We start from the raw sequence: 20,737 nt of genomic DNA, 5'->3' as shown, positions 1-20,737 counted from the left end.
ATGCTTCTTTGCTTATGCAGCAGAGGACTATGGAGTCTGTGGTTGCTCAACTGATATTTAAACATTATGATGGAATAGGTATTATTTATTTATGTAATTATACCTATTCCGTCGTCTGTCGACTTCTCCCCCTGGACTGCCCACGACCCGCCTCACTGTATTTACCTGTGCCGGCCGCCACTGTTAAAAGCCAGTTTCATTATACTTAGTTGTGCGTGATTTATTACGTTTGCACAAAAAAAGAAGCACAGAACTCTAAGTAGTTCTCAAGTTTAGGTGGAAAGCAGCTCCTGGTAGAGCACTCTCAACACTAGCAAAACTCTAGATCTGCTCACCTCAAATGTCTGCTTTTACAGCTTTGAATTGGTAAAATACCAACCAAGCCAACCTGAAATGAGTAAAAGCAACCCATGACACAGTGTTTCGCTTTAATTAGAGCTCTTCAGTGAGTTAAAGCTTTGTCCAGACACAAGGGAGCACCCAGTATAAGTCAAAACAATACCCTGTCAGGCATAGAGGGACTCATAAATTATGCAAAAAAAGAAGCAGAGAACTCTGGGTAGTTCTCAAGTTTAGGTGGAAAGCAGCTCCTGTTAGAGCACTCTCAACACCGGCGACACTCTAGATCTGCTCACCTCAAATGTCAGTTTTTCTATCAAAGTCTTTAAGCATAGGATTAGCACAGTGCCATCCACGCAGAGATAGAAAGGGACAAACAGCCTTATTCATGAAGGCTAAATCGGCTCGCAAAGGGCCGGATTCTGAGAATCCGGCCCTTTGCGAGTGCGATTTTTGCATTTGGGATTCAGCATCCCAAATGCAAAAATCGCTAATTGCGATGTCGCAAATGTGCGAGGAATTACATTTAAGGAATCTCTATTAGAGATTCCTTAAATGCAATTCAACATCCAATTTAAATTTGCGAATTCGCAATTTCTTCCCGCAATTTACGGCGAGGTCAGACCTCGCGGTAAATTGCGATAACTCAGAAAAATGCATTTAAATGCATTTTTCTGAGTTGCATGTTACACACACACATGTCCTTTGGACATGTGTGTGTGCAACACCTGTGTGAAATTTCATTTGAGGGGTGCTACAGGGTGTCCTGTGGACACCCCTGGCACCCTTCAAATCGCAATCTTATTTGCGATTAGCTAATTGCTAATCGCAAATAAGGAATACTCCCCATTCATTCCTATGGGCCTTTTGGCCTATAGGAATGAATGGCGAGTTATTCCTTATTTGCGATTAGCAATTTGCTAATCGCAAATAAGGAATCAGTAGGAATCGCATTTTATTATGCGATTCCTACATGATTACCGTTTTGCGAGTCCTTAATAGCGAATCGCTATGATTCGCTATTAGGGGCTCGCAAAACGGCCCCTTCATGAATAAGGCTGTAAGTCTTTTGCCATTTCTACAGCAAAGTCTTTAAGCATAGGACTAGCACAGTGCTATCCATGCCGAGCTGTGAAATTACAAGAGCCATTTATCACTCAAGACACATAATTTATGCCTCGCTCTATGCCTGAAAAGGTATTGTTTTGATATATATATATATATATATATATATATATATATATATATATATATATATATATATATATATCCTGCTGTTGCTTGCACCAATACTTGAGAGGCACTCGAACGTGGACACTGGCCTCAAGCTGCAGCCCACAAATACTTTTCACAGGAGCCCCGGACTGCTGATACCTTTAGCAGCCTAACCACCGCTGCCTGACGCGTTTCGTAAACTTCCTCAGAGGCTGTGAGGTGGGAAGGAACACGCACAGTCCGTGACGACAAGAGAGGATTTCTTGTATTGCGCGCCACCTATTGGCCGCTTCGTTAAGCCTGCGCATTTGCCTCATGGTACTCGTAGTCATGGAGGAATTGTATATCCCCACAAAAGTGAGTTACAATATTCTGCTGGTTTAAAAGTCCCCCAATGGGCCTCAGTCGTCAGGGGTTCCCTTACTTCAAGTGTCCAACGTCCCACAACATGAGGCTGCTCGATGTTTCCTCTGCGGCCCCCACGTTACTGGGGTGGTGCTTCTCTCAGCGGCTTGGCAACCACCTATATATCCTGCTCTTGCTTGCACCAACACTTGAGAGGCACTCGAAGGCAGGTGCGAATACATGCGGGGGTGTTCCCGCATAAATATTGCAGCTCCACTCTCTCTCCACCACGGCTTCCGTCAGGAAAGAATTGCACTCGCGGGGACTTGTCACCATGAATTTATTTCAGCAACATAGGGGGTCATTAGGATGGCGGGCAGACTTTGCCCGCCCGCCATCCTCGTGGTAATAGGGACCGCCGGCCATAAGGGCGGGGGTCCTGTGGGTAGTATTAGGATGTGCCCGCCACAGTGGCAGGCACATCCTGTATTTTTAGCATTGTGGCAGGTGGTGCTCTCTGCACCGCCCGCCACAATGCTAAAAATGCATTTCAGCATTTGCATTTACAAAGCAGCAGGCACCGCACGGTGCCTGCCGCTTTGTAAATGCAAATGGAGGGGGTACCTGTAGCCCCCGTGTGCACCCCCCACCTATACTTCACTCTGGGGGCCCCCAGAGTGTAGACTGCATGCCTTTCCGTGGCGGCATTGCCGCCGCGGAAAGGCACCTAAAGACACACATCATAATATGGCTGGCGGTGTCTAATAGACACCGCCACCATATTATTCCTTTTCCGCCCCCGCAGCAAGGCGACCGGGGCGGAAAAGCGGCGGACGGTCTCTCCGTCCGCCGAGGTACCCCTGCCATACTAATATGGCAGGGGGAATACTAGTGTAGATGTCGGGCGGATTGCCTCCGCCAGGCCGGCGGTGGCTACCGCCAGCCTGGCGGAGGCAATCCACCAGACATCGTAATGACCCCCAAAGTATCAAACAAACAGATGCGTTTCGGAATAAACCTTTCTCTATGTTTACCGAAGCGCCTTGCATTCAAAGTATTTAAACGTTTCACCCCGACATGAACATTAAAAGAGGACTAACATGCATCTTGATAGTACCTCTAAATCAGCGCCATCTTTAAATGACTAACTGATTAACCATCGCATGCATAATTCATCCGAGAATTAAATTAGAAAATCAATCAAGCCCAATATGGGCAATCATTATTAAATTCATGTAAACCAATCAAGCCCTAGATGGGCATATATCCGAAGTTGAATACAGAATGTTTAGAGCCTCTCAACAAAATCCAAATCATCACAAATATTTCGATTAGGACACATTCCAGAATTCAGAGGGGATAAGAAAAAAAAAGAAACAGAAAATACAAAATAAACAAGAGGAAGAAACACAGAAGATGTAAGTATCACAAAGTTAAAATCATCAATATCATTAACAATTAAAGGATCCAGACACTTGAGATCATCGAATTCAGATAGCAAAGACTCCTACTATTCACCCAGATGTATAGCCAGGTCTTCACTACTGTTAAGACCATGAGGAGTCATAGTTCGCAGATCAATTATGTAGCGCGACTCTAACCTCCTAAGCCTTAATAATCCTGTCACCACCCCTGGGGTTATCGCGAACATGATCTAAACAGAAATAGGCTAGAACATCTCTATCCCGTTGATGTTCTTTATCAAAATGTCTCGCGACTGGATATGCCTCATCGCCTTTAGCTATCGCCCTCATATGTTCTAGGACTCTGATTTTGGCAGGATGGATTGTGCTGCCGACATATCGTAGGGTGCATGGGCAAACAAGACAATAAACTACATAAGGTGTTCCACATGTCAAGAATTTACTTATATGTCTTTGTATGCCTGCACTCAGGATTTCATAAAACAGAGTCCAGACCTGTGGTTAGAAAAGTAACTAATTGCATTTAACTAGAAATTCCCATTCAGCTCAATGTTGCATTGTGTTTGAAATTGTGTTGCCCATTGCAACAACTGTAACTACTGTACTTAAAACTCTATTGCCTATTTGCAAAGTATTTAAACTAAAGTAATTCATTTTTAGAAAGTATATTTTGTAATGTAATTATAAGGTAATTTGAAAAATAATATATCTAAAAATAAATAGTTATAAAAAAATTTGTAAATCAGTATCAAAAGAATAAATATAGGAATTATTACATTTAATAATTGTCATTTACAAAACCTTTGAAATTCACTGAAAAAAACATAGGTTTCAGACATGTTATAGTTAGGAATTAGCATTTAAAAAACCTTTGAAATTCACTGAAAAAACCATAGGTTTCAGACATGTTATAGTTAGGAATTAGCATTTAAAAAACCTTAGAAATTCACTGAAAAAAACATGGGTTTTAGGGGTGTTATAGTTAGTTGGACATTTCACTCGTACAAAACCATTGAAATTCCCCCGTTATTGTTAGTTGTACTAACTATAACTTGCGCGCCTGCAATCCACTGCTGATGATGTCAAATATTACATCATTCATGACATGGTCAGTGACATCACTGATGACATCACTGATGACATCTCAAATGACATCACTGATGACATCATCCACGTGACAATCTGATACATCCTATCATACACTAGTATAACCTTTCAACACTCATTATAAAATATGGAGTACCATATTTGAAACCATTGACACACCAACACAAGTTTCTAAAAACCCACTCAGTGATTCCTACATCTACACACACATCTAAACAAGTAGCACCATGATGTCATCAGTAATGTCATTTGAGATGTCATCAGTGATGTCACTGACCATGTCATGAATGATGTAATATGTGACATCATCAGCAGTGGATTGCGGGAGCGTGAGTTATAGTTAGTACAACTAACTGTAACAGGGGAATTTCCATGGTTTTGTATGAGTGAAATGTCCAACTAACTATAACACCCCTAAAACCTATTGTTTTTTCAGTGAATTTTAAAGATTTTTTAAATGTTAATTCCTAACTATAACGTGTCTGAAACCTATGGTTTTTTCCGTGAATTTCAAAGGTTTTTTAAATGCTAATTCCTAACTATAACATGTCTGAAATCTATGGTTTTTTCAGTGAATATATATATATATATATACTAGCAGCCCGTCCCGACGTTGTCCGGGTATGAATTGCTGCCGGCCAGTAGTATATTGTTTTTGTAGGATTTCGTTTTGATAGCATTTTTTATCTGTGACAGGCCTGTGAAACGCTCTGATTCACAGTGCACTGCTGATGCACTTAAGAGTGCGCGTTCAGTAGTGTGTGAACTCGAGTTTCCCTACTTTATTTTTCCTTGCAATATTATATAGCGTGAACTCGACAACATGGCATGAGCACAATTTCCATTACAGAAGAACACATTCATTTGTGGTAGGCACGGGGAGAAAACGCGATTTGCCTGGAATCACAGGATGTTGAGCTGATGCTGAGATTCGAACGTAGCTCCCCAGCTCTAAAGTTTGCAATTCTAGAACTTTTGGCGGGAGGTGTGTCTAAAAGTGTATGTCGGTGCTGGCCATCAATGAGAGAGACCTGTGCATTTTTCAAATGGGTGGTGAAAAAATATGAGTATGTTGCTGGAGATGTGGGCCGCCGTGCCACTAATGTACTTACCGGGGAGGGTAAACACCCATTATTCAACAACTTTCTTTCCGCATACCATCACTCCACATACTTTCATTATGAAAGTACCATGACTCCACAATGCCATTATAACGCATGGCATTACATTTTATATGCTTTTACCATGCATACATTTACAACGAAATTCGTTGTAAATGCATGAATGGTAAAATAATGTTTTTTTTTAATGTTTGGATATGGTAGGTATGGGTATAGGGGTATATGTTTTGGGGTACTGAGGTATATGTTTTGGAGTGTTTGGGTATTTTAAGGGTTCAGATATAGTTTAGGGTTATGGGGTACAGGGGTAGTTTTAGGGTTGAGGGGTAGCTATGGGTTTTGGGGTACAGGGGTATTTTTAGGGTTCAGGGCTAGGTTTGGGTTTTGGGGTATAGGGGTAATTTTAGGTTTCAGGGGTAGGTTTGGGGTACAGGGGTATTTTAAGGGTTCAGGGATAGGTTTGGGTTTTGGGGTACAGGGGTATTTTTAGGGTTCAGGGCTAGGCTTGGGGTACAGGGGTATTTTAGGGTTCAGGGGTAGGTTTGGGTTTTGGGGTACACGGTTATTTTTAGGGTTCAGGGCTAGGTTTGGGTTTTGGGGTACAGGGGTATTTTTAGGGTTCAGGGGTAGGTTTGGGTTTTGGGGTACAGGGGTATTTTTAGGGTTCAGGGCTAGGTTTGGGGTACAGTGGTATTTTTAGGGTTCAGGGGTAGGTTTGGGTTTTGAGGTACAGAGGTATTTATAGGGTTCAGGGCTAGGTTTGGGTTTTGGGGTACAGGGGTATTTTTAGGGTTTAGGGATAGGTTTGGGTTTTGGGGTACAGGGTATATTTATAGGGTTAAGATGAGTTAGTGTTTAAGGGTGTTGGGGTATTTTAAGGAGTAAGGGTGGGTTATCATTATGGGGTGCAGGTGCATTTAAAGGGTGGGATTAGTTTTTAGGGTGTAAAGGGTAATAAAATAAAATAATAAATAAAAACATATTGCAATGTAAAAGAATAAATGTTGTAATTAAATGTAAAAAATTGTATGTATATATATATATATATATATATTTAAATACACATATATACAAACATATATTTGATGTTTTAATAATGTACTTTTACAATGTATATGGCTTTACCACACAAGCATTTGCGTTATAATGGCATGCGTGATAAAGTCATATGCGTTGTAAAAGTTTTAGAAATGATGTCTTTGGGGAGTAATAGTCCTGTGTTATAAAAATTGCGGAGTGATGGTATGCGGGATGTTGGTTTGCGGAATATCATCACATATTCCCGGGGGGGGGGGGGGATAGTCCCTTTCTTGCTATTTCCGTGGAGGCGGGCCTTGTGTCCACATGTGCGTGGCGCGAGGCCTGTGGGCAACAGAAGTGGAAAATCTCCAGTGTGCGCTTCAGGCGTCACCGGAAGTTAAGGCGAGATTACATTTCCTGCACAATGGCCCCTGTTTGCGCTACTTCCGGCCCTTGGGAATAGCGCCATGCCTGACCTCCGTACAGTAAAGCAGGTGCACGTCACTGGGAGCGCGGGGCAGGCACACCCGGAGCTAGAATGTACAGAACCTGGGAAGAAAAACAATGAAATATTGGGCACAACGCTCGCTTTTTTTCCGTAATCCTGTGCCCCGCACATTCCCATGCCCCCAGCACACGCCCAAAGCACACAATATAAGACATGGCATGAAGGGCGGAACGTACTGCACGCCAACCAGCGTTTGTCACGCCCCAGCACACACCCACAGCACAACGCAGACATGCCCACAAGGGACTACTTTGCTGGCACAGTTCTTTTACCTTTTAAATGTATATGGTGGGCGTCTGTATAGCCTATGTCCTTCTGCTGCAACTGCCCTTTCCAACACTGTATTGGGTGTTGTGATTGGTGCTGTGGTTCCTGAGATTACCCGCCTCAAAGGTTTGGGCTCTCTCTTTATTATATTAGTATAGATATATATGGTAAAAAAAAGAGGGTTATATAACTATAACGATTAACGTGCAGGATTTCTATTTTCACAATCCAAATGACAGGCTCCCAATGGTTTTGGTGTAAATGTTTATTTAACATATTTTTGAAAATTACTGCAGAGCTGCCTCATCTTAGAGCTCTCAAACAGTGGAGTAATGGGACTAATGTATGAACCATACAGTCTGTTTTTCATGCACACATTTTGAAGCTCCTGCCCAGGCATCCTCTTCGTAGAGCCTGGTTCTGGTAGGCTTCAGCGGTGCCACAAATGCAGAAATCATGCATCGTGAGCTAACGATTCCTTTTGTACTATGAAAGCAAAATGCACTATTGGAAAAGCAAAACAGGGACACATATAGAAATGTGGAGAATGACCTCTGGGCAAAATTACATGCTGACATTAAACAAAATAACAGTACCAGCTTCTGGAGCACCATAAATCAATTCACTCGCCCTGCCCACGATGGAATCTCTTCGTACATTTCAGAGGAAGCATGGGTAAATTACCTTAAGTCCCATTTCCACCAAGATGCTGAGCTCAAGGTGTAGGGTCAAGAATCTCAGAATGTATCAGAAGGCCAAAAAACCACTAAGGCCTGGGCTGCAAGTAACCATACCGTACTTGAAATTAAAAGGAGACTTATTAACAGAGGAACCGTCAATGAGCCAAATTAGTATCATCAAACGGCAAATAGGTAAGGGAAGGAGGGAAGGGGCTCCCAGCCCAAATGGAATACCACTGGTACTTTATAAACAAGAGACAATTTTTGGGCAGAAGCGCTGGAACCACTCTTCGGAGAAATAAGGATGTCGAACACTCTGCCGTGCTCTTGGAGTGGATCAGTTATCTCACCAATTTACAAGTCAGGTGAAAAGTCAATACCACAAAACTATCGGCTAGTGGCCCTAATGGACAATGAGGCAAAATTATTGGCTGGAATATTACAAGAGGAGCTTCAGGCATGGGCTACAGAGAAATCTGCAGTTCCATTAAATCAGAATGGATTTGCAAAATCAGTTGTGACAATCACAAATATACTGACCATGGCAATGTTTTTAGGTAAGGCCGAATCTGTAAAGATGCCCCTTTACCTATATTTTATAGATTATAAGGCAGTGTTCCACCATGTTAATCGCAACAGCCTATGTTCCAAATTGCACAGTTGGGGGCTGCCACAGCCCCTATTAAACTAGCTGATAAATCTGCACACTGATACATAGGTTCAGATAAAGCTGGGCGATGGGTCACTCCTGTCGAGAAGTATACCAACGGAAAAAGGGCTTAAACAAGGATGTGTTTTAGCACCTACACTTTTTAACTTATTTATAGCTGACTGCATCCCACTAATAAATACTTGTAACTCACACGCCCCAAAATTAGGAGACATATTACACCCATGTCTCCTATATGAGGAGGACATAGTCCTGATCAGCTAACGCAAGTAGGCTTACAACTCTTTTCAAATGCTACACAGGACTTTTCTAAAGCAAATGGTTTAATGATAAATCTGGACAAAACAAGAACCATGACGGTCTGCAAAAAAAGGAAAAAATCAGCAGCTTGGTTCTGTGGAGGGACCTGAATTGAGGACGCGTTAGAATACAAATATCTTGGTGTGAAGCTAAACAAAGCTGGCCGATTTTTGGCACAGAAACACAGCATCAGACATGAAGGTCTTGCCCTGGCAACTTCTCTAAAAACATTGAACACCAAATTAAACGTGCCATCAATTCTGCCCTTGGTACAGGTGGTCTGTGCTAAGCTACTGCCAACAATTACCTAGGGCAGTGAGGCACGGAAACGAAGGGATGCTAAAATACTTGACACTACAATAACAACTTCATATAGGGTCATTTTCGGGCTTCCCAAATATACCTAGCCCGGGCAAATCAGACTTGAGTTTGGTATACAGGAACAATCTCTTGCAAGACAAAGGGCACACATCAACACCTGGGACAAAGTGTGAAAATCCCCTAAGGGAACTCTAAATGAACAGCTATGGAAGGAGCTACAACAACATACCGCTTTACCTGCTGCGAATTATCTTAAAAGCAGCTTACATAATATGGAGCTGAATCAGCTTTGGGAAACACCTAGAACCACCACCACGTTAAATAAACTGATTTGGAAGACAGTCAAACATCTCTCATGGGTGCAGAACAAGGCATCTCTCTCGGAAAGGGCTCACTGATGGATGACTCTGAATACCAATACGGAGCCAGCTGCTCAAAATTACTTTAACCTGGGCTATGCTAAAACCATAAAAATCAGTTTCTTGAAGTATAGACTTGGTCTGATACCCCACATACAGCATCTTCCACCCTGGCAAAAGGAGAAAGCGGGTTCCACGTGCCGCTTATGTGGCTCAGCGCCAGAAGATCTGCTGCATCTACTATGTTCTTGTAAAGAACTTTTACAAGAACAGAAACAACTGTTGAAACGTCAATTTAATCAGCGAGGGGTATGCACCAGGAGACAAGCAGTGCTGGCATGTTTTGCATCTAACGACCCACAATTTAACTGCTGCTTAGTAAAGTTCCTGAGGCTATGCGAAAAGAAAATGCCAGCAACGTAGTTATTAAACAACATAGTCATATGGAACACATGCAAGATTACAAGGAGGCTTGAAGAGGTCCTTTTCATATACCTTCTTTTCCTGGCACTACAGCACTTTTTTTTAAGTTTAAAGTACTTCTAACTGAACATGAGGATAACTAGGGAAGGGAAGTAAGTACTGGAATTAAGTATTGTTTGCTCCTAATGAACTACAACAGAGCTGTTGGCTAGTAAAGTTCCTGAGGTTATGCCAAAAGGAACTGCCAGTACAATAGCTGACAATGATTTCAGTTGGTTATAAACAGTTGCAACCCTAAACATGAAGTCTTGAAGAGGATGCTCCCTGTTTGGCACTAATGCACTTTACTCAAGCCTAAAGCATTTCTTTGCACTTTATAGAACTCTGGTACAATCAGTGAAGAAAAGTATGGACTGGCATTAAGTACCCTAATCTATAAAAGATATGCCCAATGTCAAAATTAATGTGGCTAGGAAACGTGTCTCTTCACGTGTTTGATTAGAGAACATATTTTGGAAAGAATTATAAACGCAAGATATATGAAGTATGGAGTTTTTTTACGTATATTTGATTTTAAATGAAGTTATTTTTGTATTGCAACGGTTTTAATTAACTATGCAAATAAATAAACGATATCCCAATAAATTCCTTTTCTAAACAGAATTGTATGCGAATGTCAGCCTTGGCTGTCGAGCTTGGTAGCTAGCATAGTGGTCTAAACCGGTTCAATTGAGCAACTTCCAAACACGTTGACGTCCTTCCCAACAATACAAAAAAAACAGGAGTAGCCATGAATTTTACTTTAAGTCCAAAAAAAAAGTTTCTCACAGGGCCCAAAAAGATCTTTTGCTAGAGACAGAATCTTAAAAGTAAGGCTACTGGGAATACATTTCAGCTGCCAGATGGACTAAATTATTACCCTATTATTGAACCATATCCCTAGGTACTTCTATGTTTGTGCCCTCTCAATTTCCTGACCATTCATGGACAATTTCCTTTCTTGAGTATCTTTCTGCCAGACTCAATCACATTTGATTTAATAGTATTTACTGCCAGGGAATTATCCCCACAAAAGCGCATGTTAAGGAATTTGGGGCCTAAGTCTATCCAGGAATTAATGGCACTGTGCTACTGGACTGCCCGCCAACCATTTTTTTTACAATGAATGGCTTATGTTGCATTTTCATGAAAGTATAGGAGAAAGGAATTTAAAAGCACCTCAACTGGATCTTTAAGATTTCTATGAGCTCGTTTGTCGAGTTTTAATGTGATTTATGTATTTTCTGGTATACTACCATGCATTATATTCAGGGCCGGACTGGGAACCAGAACCGGCCCTGGCAAAGTGCTCGGCCGGCCCCCTCCCCCCCTCCGGGAGGAGAGGGGAGGGGGGAGAGGTGCGACTGTGGTATGTGACAGGGCCGGTTTTCGGCCGTTTTTGTTACAGGGCCGTTTTTGCAGCATAACGGCCCTGTAACAAAAACGGCCCCCAGGGGCCCAAAACCGGCCCCCAACCATGCGGCCCACCGGGGGATTGCCCGGTGCCCTCAACGGCCAGTCCGGGCCTGATTATATTTATATATATTTATATTTAATACAATAATTGGATGCCCTTTAGCTGAAACAACAAACTTGAATTGGATTATCTTGCAACCCCATATCCTCGCCATATTTTAAAGAGGACCCAATTTGGCCTCCTGCTTTTGGATGGAAGGCTAGATCCTAATGTACACTACATAAAGATTAAACAAGAGGGGAGCCAACACGCACACCTGTTTTAAGCCCTTCTGTGTACTTATTTTGTTACCTAGAGAGGCAGTGTCAGGCAAACTGACTTACAGCATTGTATCACGATATAGTGCCTTTGAAGTCAATTTCAAAATCTATGAAGCACATATATATTAATTGCCCACATGGTGGTTTATCAGAATTTTACAAAGGTTTAGCAGGAGTGGAGCTGTTTTCTTGCAAACGCTTGGAATCCTCTGTGAATATACAAACATTTGGGAAATCTCCACCTACGTGAGTTCATAAACCTGTGGGCGCAAATTTACAATTTTTTGGGCGTATCGGCCGTAGGATGTTCAATGACATGAAGGGGCTTATTACGAGGCTGGCAGTCCAAGGACCGTCAGACTTGCCTATTATGATCAGGGCGGTTGGGCCACCCTGGGACCACCCCAACTGCTAGGGATCTGATCCTTAGCTGTGGCCCAGTGCAGAGGCATCAGGGGGACCTGTAGGGCCCCTTTTGTTTCCTCATGCCACACTTTTCATGGCGTTTGCTCTGCCATGAAAAGTATGGTGTGAGAAAACTTGTAATACGCTTGGTGGGGACACAGCAGCCCTGCCAAGCAATTGTGACCATACATGGCCCCCTGGTGCCTCTGCGCCATGGGGTGCATACAGGGGGACACATGGTGTGTCACCCTGCCTGCATGCAACCCCATGTTCCTGCACTGAACGAAATGCAAAACATTGTGCATTTCGGTCTGTGCAGAAACATGCTTTGATGTTCTTATAGCGGTGCCTCATTTAAAGGCACTGGTGTGGAAATGCTAAAGAACTGACCACTCATGACTTAAAAAGTTGCAATCTGGCGGGCGGTCTGTTTTGGACTTTGACGGTATAGGAGTGGGCGGTAGCATGGCGGCCCGCTCCACACCACTAAAGTCTTAATAAGTCCCTTAGACAATACAACCTTCTGTGGAACACCACCCTTTGAAGGTTTAAAAAAAACATTGCTTGGTGTTGGAGCACTTAACTCAACTTAACTTAACTTTATAGGTCCAATATAATGTATTCAAATAATCGCACTCTACGTTAAATTAGCAGTACAATATTTTGCTGACCATCAACTGCTGCTTTGAATAAGATAACATACCTGTGGCGGGGGCTCCCGAATCTGACAAACATCAGCTGACTTCTCTCTCCAGTTCAGGCCTGTGGTCAGTTTTTGGTAACATATTTTTCCGTGCTCATCTTCAAATCTACAAAACAGAAGTCGAGGAATTGGCATGTCTTATTTAGCACCACTTGCTGATATAACTCACAAATTATGCATTGCTTCTGACGGTGTTTATTTGCAGAGTATGTACTCTAAAGCTGTCAGTAGTGTTGCAGGTACAAAGAGACACGTTTTTTCCGCTGTTTTAAGTGACAATAAAGGATTCAAACATAGAGCCACCAAGTCAAACAACTGCAGCGCTTTCCCCACCCTAAATACACTTCTAAATGTACACCTCATTGTCCCAACCTCACCCATATTTCAAGTGCTTACAAATGAAGTGATAGTGCGACAGTAAAAAAAGCTAAAGAAATGAAAGGCCGAATACACTTTTCTCCAAACCCGATGAGATGTTTTTTGGCAATCATAGTTCTTAAAGCTGTAAGGAAAACAACTAAAGTTGCAGATTTCAATGAAGAACGACTGAGGGTTTTCTGGACGCCAAAACAATCATAAATGTCACTGCTGGTATTTCTAGTCTTTTTGAGAACCAGTGCCTCTTGGGCCTTATTTGAACTGACGCTGTCTACTCGCTCAGATTGCCAAGTCAACAGGCCTAAAAGACAAGCCCCGCAGCACGCAGCCCTCCAACCAATATGCAATCCAGAAAGGCTTGTTTTATTCAAAAGTAACTAGCCAATGTCCCAGATTAATATACGAGAAAGCAATCAGCTGCAAATGTATATAAATGCATAAATGGTTCCCATTTTTTAAATCTCGGATTGATGTCTCGAAAAATGGCAACAAAGTGTCCTGGCAGGAGAGATTGTTAGTTAAAAGAAAAAAAAAGTGCTAGTTTGCACAATTTTTCCTAGTGCCCTTCACCAGTGGTGAGGAATGGCAAAATCGGCAAATCCCATGGCGGCCTGCCTACAAGGCCCAGACTGGTCATTCTGTCTCTTTGGCATTCTCACAGTGGGCTAGATGCCAGGGGCTGCTTTTAAGAGTGGGATGGGCTGCCATGAACTAACAATTCCCCCATGGGTCCATTCTAGTCACAGCCTCATTCATTGTGGGGCTGGTTTCAAATGTGTGACTGGAGCTGATTATTGCTTTCAGTCCGGCCCTGCTACCAAGCCTAGTTTTGGTTCTATCTCATATCTCTTTCTTCCACCACCATACTCATCCTACTTCTTTATCTCGCTCCTTCAGATTCTTTTTCATTTTTCCTTTCTACTTCTCTTCCTGTTTTTCTTTCTCATATCTTCTCCCTCTTCTGCCTTTATCTCGATTGTTGTCAAAGTCTGACAAGTCTCCGTTCCCAAAAGTGTGCTGGTGTCCACCACCTGCAATCACTGGCCCAAACTAAGCACTGGTGTTTCTTTTTAATTAAAATTTCCTGAGCAAACAGTGCAAAATTTGCAGAAGCAAACTCATTGAGATGACTATTTTTGTAGGGATTGACTATTGAAGATGGTGCTCTTCTTGATAGATACAAAGGTGGGAGGTAATTTTCAACTTATAGGATTGTGGTGATCTCTCAGGCACAGAGGCCAATTAGCATGCGTAGCCTGTTGGATTGCTTCTTGCAATTTACTAAGCTTTTTTGACAAGGATAATCCCTCCTCCAATAGGAATCCGTGCTCACACAGTCAGACCCAAGCCACTGAATTGAGGCAGGAACAAACGCTCTAAATGCATTGGCTTCTGTGAGACTGATTTTGGTGCAATAGGGATTCCAAAAGGTGAGCAAATCCTACAGAAATTATGTTTTCCCCTATACAAATTTCGGCAGCTATAATCTGTAGTCATGTGTGCAGGGGAAAAGCACAGGGTTCCGAGATTTGAAGCTTCAAACTAGAGAAAATCTATATCATTAGAGCATTATCCCCCATTCTGACCTGCAGAACTGTGAAGGTATATCTGTACCAGGTAAAAGCCAACCCTATGCATTGGTTTCTCCCAGAAGATATTACCTCTTTGGATTATTGCAGCCATTACATTGCTGGCCATTATATTCCAAACATCTTGCTTCCAGCTCCTAATTACAATTCTTCCTTGGCAGTCTCCCAGTGCCCGGGCTGAAGATACGATTAAGTATAATACTCCAGTTTCTCACAATAGCTACTCCTGTATTCTTAGATCGTGTGCCCTCTCAGTCATGCGACTCACCTACCAACACGTAACCTCAGTCATGATCATAATATAATGCCTCGACCAACCAGGCATAAAAAGAGGACAAATAATAAAGGAGGAGATGTGGGAGCTTGGGGTCACTTGCAAGCTTCTTTGATCATTATGATTCTGAGTGCCTTCCCTGGTGCTGTCCATTATAGGACGTTCTACCGGTCTGACTTTAAATGTAAGTGCTTTTAAAATACTTCCAAATCAAAAAACAAATAACTTCAGCTGAACAAATTTGGGCTAAAGGATTGAGCACTCGCAAAGATCTGAAGCGCACAAGATCGGCAGCTTTGAGAGAGCAAAGCAAAGAGTCGTAATATAATAAAGGTACATGGAAAATCCCAAGTGGACTTGCAACTCCCTTGTCAATAGTGAGACTCCTCGTGAATTGTAAGAAAAGAGTAGTGTGAAAGGGGAAAGCACACTTCCTTGAGACTTTCAAGGATATGTATTAATGGTTGTGACAGCAGTTGCAGTCACAAACTATTGATGGGATACAGATTCTCAACAGGGATGGCACAGATTCTTAAAGTGAAAGCTGTCCTTGAGCGACAGCTTCCAGTTTGACAATGTGGGCCGTACTCATGGGGGAAGCACAGCAGTCCATTTGCACCATGCCACTTTTTCATTTTGATTACAGCCCTGTTCCTTTAATGGGTTCCTCCTAGGCGTCCATTACTGCATCTACAGCCGGAGAGTTAGATTTGCAACTGGAAGACTGTCCCATTGATATGCATGAGGTAGGATAGCTGCATATCCTAATGAATAGGCATTTTGCAGTGCAGCGGATTAGTACAACCATCACAATGCAAAAATATCTTTGGGTTGCATCACACACAGTGTGCAAAAATAGGATCTGAGGTGGACTCAAAAACAGATTGTCAGGACAAGGGCATAGCTATCAATGGTGCACCCGGTGCAGTATCACCAGGAACCAGAGTTTGGAGGTGTCCCTGTCTGCCCTCCACTGTACCCACCACCTGTTGCAGTTATTTTCAGGACCACTCCTTCAGAGCATACCTGGTGTCAGGCACTGTGTTTACCGAGGATGTGATTGGAGGATAGTAAAGAATAATGGAGAAATGGAAAGGAGAGAGGAAAGGGATATAAGAAAAGGAAAGAGTGAAAGAAAGTGTAAGGACAAGAGAAATAAATGACAAAATCGTTGAAAGAGATATGGATAAAAGAGAAAGGAGGTTAAAACAAGTAAAACGGGTAAGGGGGAAAGGAAGAGATGGGCTGAAATAAGAATGTAAGGAAGGGGAATGCGGAAAATTATAAGGACAGGTGAAAGACAAAAGGGGTAAGAGTGAACCTGAGATAGGGTTAGAGAGGGAAGAGTATATGGCAAGTAGAGAAAGGGGTGAATGGATAAAGAGAATAGAGATTAGGAAGCTAGAGGAAAAGGCAGGTAGAATGTGGGTGCAACTCTTTGTGTAACAGTTGCAATGACCCAGGGCTCCAAATGTGCAAGGGACCACCTGCACCTTAGATTTGACTTTACTGACCCAATGGAAAGGGCACGTTTCCTTGCGTGCATTATTAACACTGGCTCTAATTTCAAACATGAACATGATGTTGTGGAGAGGAAAGATGTCCAGCAAGAGGATTACAAGAAACGGTTTTCAATTCTGCATCTCTACTAATATGGAAATATATTCAAGAGGGGGTGTTGTTAATACAAAACACCTTCCAGTAATTTCTGTACCGATCTCTGTTGCTTTGAGAGTTTTACAGAAATCGTGTTCGAAATAAAGTTTCTGCTGCATCCCCAAAACCTTTGCAAAAAGTTTAAAACACTCCAGAAAATGGCTGCAGGTAATATTTATTCCGACTCGACCTTCACTACCTTATGTTTTTGTCATGATTAATACTACTTTTTAAGGATGTTCTGAGGGGTTTGCTGGAGGGACCACCCCCTACAAAGGTAACCGGTAATGGGACATAAGCACTCTGGGGAGGCAGGACGTTTTAAGACCATCATGCAGGGAGGCATGGTGGGAGGAGGGATTGAATACAGGGTTTGTTAAAAGTTTATTTCATAGTTTCTCATTGTATAAGTTGATCATCACTGTTAGACTTGGCATCTTTTGCTGTGAGACCCCTGAGTTTTTGTTTCTGTCCTCCCGGTTTTCACTCTGTTTTTGCTGGCGTAGTGTTTCTGCACACTTTTTGCACTTCTGATCAGTGGTAAAGTGCAAGTGCTCCTGTGGTAAAGTATGTTATGGATTGGTGTTTCCATGATTGGCTGTTTGGTTTTCTTGTCAGCCCCTAGTAAAGTACACTTAGTGTGCCAGGGCCTGGGACCCAAATGCTACGCGTGAGCCTGCAGCACGGATTGTGCCACCCACCTGAGTAGCCCGGAAAAGGTACTTCAGACCTGCCATTGCAGAGTCTGCGTGCAGTTTGTAGCTGTCATGTCGACTTGGCCCGTGCACACACTGTCTAGTCCCTAACCTTCCCTTTTCTTACATGTCAGGCACCCCTAAGGTAGGCCCAAAGTACCCCTGTGGGCAGGGTGCAGTGTATGTGAAAGGTAGGACATACCCTAGTGTGTGTGTGACATGAACTGATTGTGAATTACAGCCCATTTAGTTTTTCACTGTTGCAAGGCCACCTGTTCCCCATAGGACATAATGGAAAGTTTGTTTATAACATCTTATAAACATAACTGTGCCAGGGAACTAGGTGGGAAAATACAATTTAGTATGCTTGAACTCAGAATCTAACAGTATATCTTTTAGTAAAGGTGATTTTACATTCTGTGTTTGAAAATACTACTTTTAGGACGTGGGAATTTTTTTTGCGCAGTCATCCTGTGTGCCTCTGCTGGAATGTGGATTGCCTGTCTGGGTTTTGGAAGACAGATGCCTGGGAAGCAAGGGTGGCTCCTGATAGTCTAGGTAGGTCAGAAAAGGGCTGAATAGGCCTGGGCTGTGATGGGGGAAGAGTGAGGATATTTAATTGCACCTCAAAGGGCCTGGTCTGCCTCTGACAATGCCGTCTCCACCCCCCTGCCGGGAAATCACACCAGAGAAGGCAGAACTGGTTCTGGCTGGGCACAGACACCCTCTGCCTAGAGGTCAGTGTCGGGGAGAGGATCACACCTTCCACTGACCCATCATTTTCCTTGGCTTACAGGAGGTCGGGGAGACTTTTACTCTCCTCTTCTGCCCCGTCAGTTCGGGCTGGACTGTTCCCATGAGGCACAGGGTCAAGGCTGATTTGCATATGGCCATGTCTGAACTGGGGTGGTGTGGATTGCAAAAAAACGATGGATTTAGGCCCGGATCTCTGTACTGGGGTGAAAGTATGACATTGTTCTGCATTCTGTCCACCAACTGTTGTTTTTGCATTTGTCACCCCGAGGGGGATGGGTATGCTCAGACGTGAGTCCCATGCTCTCCACACCTCTGGAGTCAAGCTATCCTGGCTGAAGACGGGTGATAGCCAGAAACCGGTCCTAGAATGCTTGATTCCGGTCCAGGAAAGACATGGCTTGGCAGTTCGGGCTGGACTGTTACCATGAGGCACAGGGTCAAGGCTGATTTGCATATGGCCAAGTCTGAACTGGGGTGGTGTGGAGTGCAAAAAAACAATGGATTTAGGCCCAGATCTCTGTACTGGGGTGAATGTATGACATTGTTCTGCATTCTGTCCATCAACTGTTGTTTTTGCAGTCATCTGTCACCAAGAGCATGCTCACTTCGGACCTCTCAAAGTGGGGTTTGAGGCGGCTCACATGGAGGACCCACAAAGGGTTCCTGGGAGCCTGCAAATCCACCAAGTTGGTGACCTCCCTTTTGCGCTCCACCACCTCAAATGGCCCAGTCCACTTAATCTGTAAGGCACAAGGTTCCACTGGGGCCATGATCCACACCTTTCGTCCAGGTTGAAACTCGACCAGAGTGGCATTCTGGTCATAGCACTTCTTCATTTCTTCCTGGCTGGCCTCGAAGTTTGCTTGAGCGAGTTTCCTAAAGCGGGCAGTTTGGTTCCGAAGGCCAGCATGTAACTAAACACATCCTGGGGAGTTTTCCTGGGAGCTGCCTCCCAGCCTTCCTTTACCAAACTCAGTGGTCCTCTCACAGGGTGACCATACAGAAGCTCAAAGGGACTGAACAAGAGAGACTTCTGGGGTACCTCCCTGTAGGCAAAGAGAAAGCACGGCAAGAGGACGTCCCACTTATGCCTCATGGGTTCTGTTAGACCCTTAATCATGCCCTTCAAGGTCTGGTTGAACCTTTCTACCAGACCGTTACCTTGTGGGTGGTAAGGGGTGGTGAACTTGTAAGTGACACCACACTCCTTCCACATGGATGTCATATACTTCGATATGAAATTGGTTTCCAAGTCTGAAACCACCTCTCGGGGGAACCCCACGCGGGAAAAGATCCCCATTAATGCTCGGCCCACCACTGGTGCCGTCGTTGTTCTGAGAGGGATTGCCTTGGGTATGATACACCAAGAACAGGATGTACCTGTTTCCCATGGCTGTCTTGGGATCCAGTGGCCCCACAATGTCCATCACTACACTTTCAAAGGTTGTTCCAACAACGGGTAACGGTTGGAGAGGAGCTTTGATCTTGCAAGTTTGGCAAGACCGGCAATGTACATCTGACTGCCATTGCATTTGGGGCCAGAAGAAGTGGGTGACAAGCCAGTCAAAGGTCTTGTCCTGCCCCAAATGTCCTGCCAAAGGCACAATGGGAGTCAGACCCAGTAGGAAGGTCATGAAGCGCTGGGGTTACCACTAGCCCACGGGCTGTGTGACCTTATGCTCGCTATACAGGAGATCATTCTCCCAGTAGGTCCAATGTGATCCGGACTGATCACCAGTCGCCTGGGATGTGGTCTGCTACGGCAGAACATCCAGAGAAGGGCACTCTTTCTGCTCCCAGCAGAACTCCTCCCTGGTGGGACCCACTTCTTGCTGCCAATGGGTCAGCTGAGAGGTGTCCCCCAGTTCGGCTACCTGTTCCCCTGTGGGCACTGGAGCATCCACCTCAAGGTCCACCTCCTCCCAGGCTGTGGGAACTTCAGGGGCTGGTTTCCCGCGCCCCTTGCCCTTTCTCTTGGAAGGGACCTGGGCCACTGTTTCAGGCTCCGGGTCCCTCTGATCACCCTCTCTGGCAGCCATGGACACCCATGCCCACTCTGGCAACCCATCTCCAAGTGGGACCTGAGCTCAACATCCTTCCACAAGGACTGCTCCAGGTCATTACTGAGCAGACAATCTACAGGCATGGAAGGGCTCTCAGCCAGCCCCAAGGGACCTGCAATCTCCCCACTCAAAGGGAACCTGCGCCACCAAACACTGCAGCTCGGAATTGTCAACTGCAATTACTTGGTGGATTGCCCCGGGGACTACCTGCTCCTCAAAGACCAGGTGACACCGGACACACTGGCTCCAGTATCCTTGAGAGCCTCTACCCTTCTCCCATTGATGGTCACCTAGGTGCTGTATTTCTTTGTGTTAGGGGGCACCTGGGTCCCTGGGACCTTCT

The 20,737-nt window shown here is 44.0% G+C and overlaps 1 protein-coding gene across 1 annotated transcript in view; it reads right to left on the bottom strand.

Moving 5' to 3' along the window:
- EFHC2 (EF-hand domain containing 2) overlaps positions 1-20,737 on the bottom strand; it is a 413,024-nt gene that overhangs the window by 1,866 nt on the left and 390,421 nt on the right. The window contains exon 14 of the mRNA XM_086934106.1: positions 12,984-13,089. Within this exon, the coding sequence (XP_086790232.1) occupies positions 12,984-13,089 (106 nt within the window). The remainder of the gene's footprint in view (positions 1-12,983; positions 13,090-20,737) is intronic.

Source organism: Lissotriton vulgaris, chromosome 8 (assembly GCF_964263255.1).
Source record: "Lissotriton vulgaris chromosome 8, aLisVul1.2, whole genome shotgun sequence".
NCBI classification, from domain to species: domain Eukaryota; kingdom Metazoa; phylum Chordata; class Amphibia; order Caudata; family Salamandridae; genus Lissotriton; species Lissotriton vulgaris.
The sequence above is the reverse complement of the archived record's forward strand: the minus strand, read 5'-3'. Positions and strand labels throughout refer to the sequence as shown.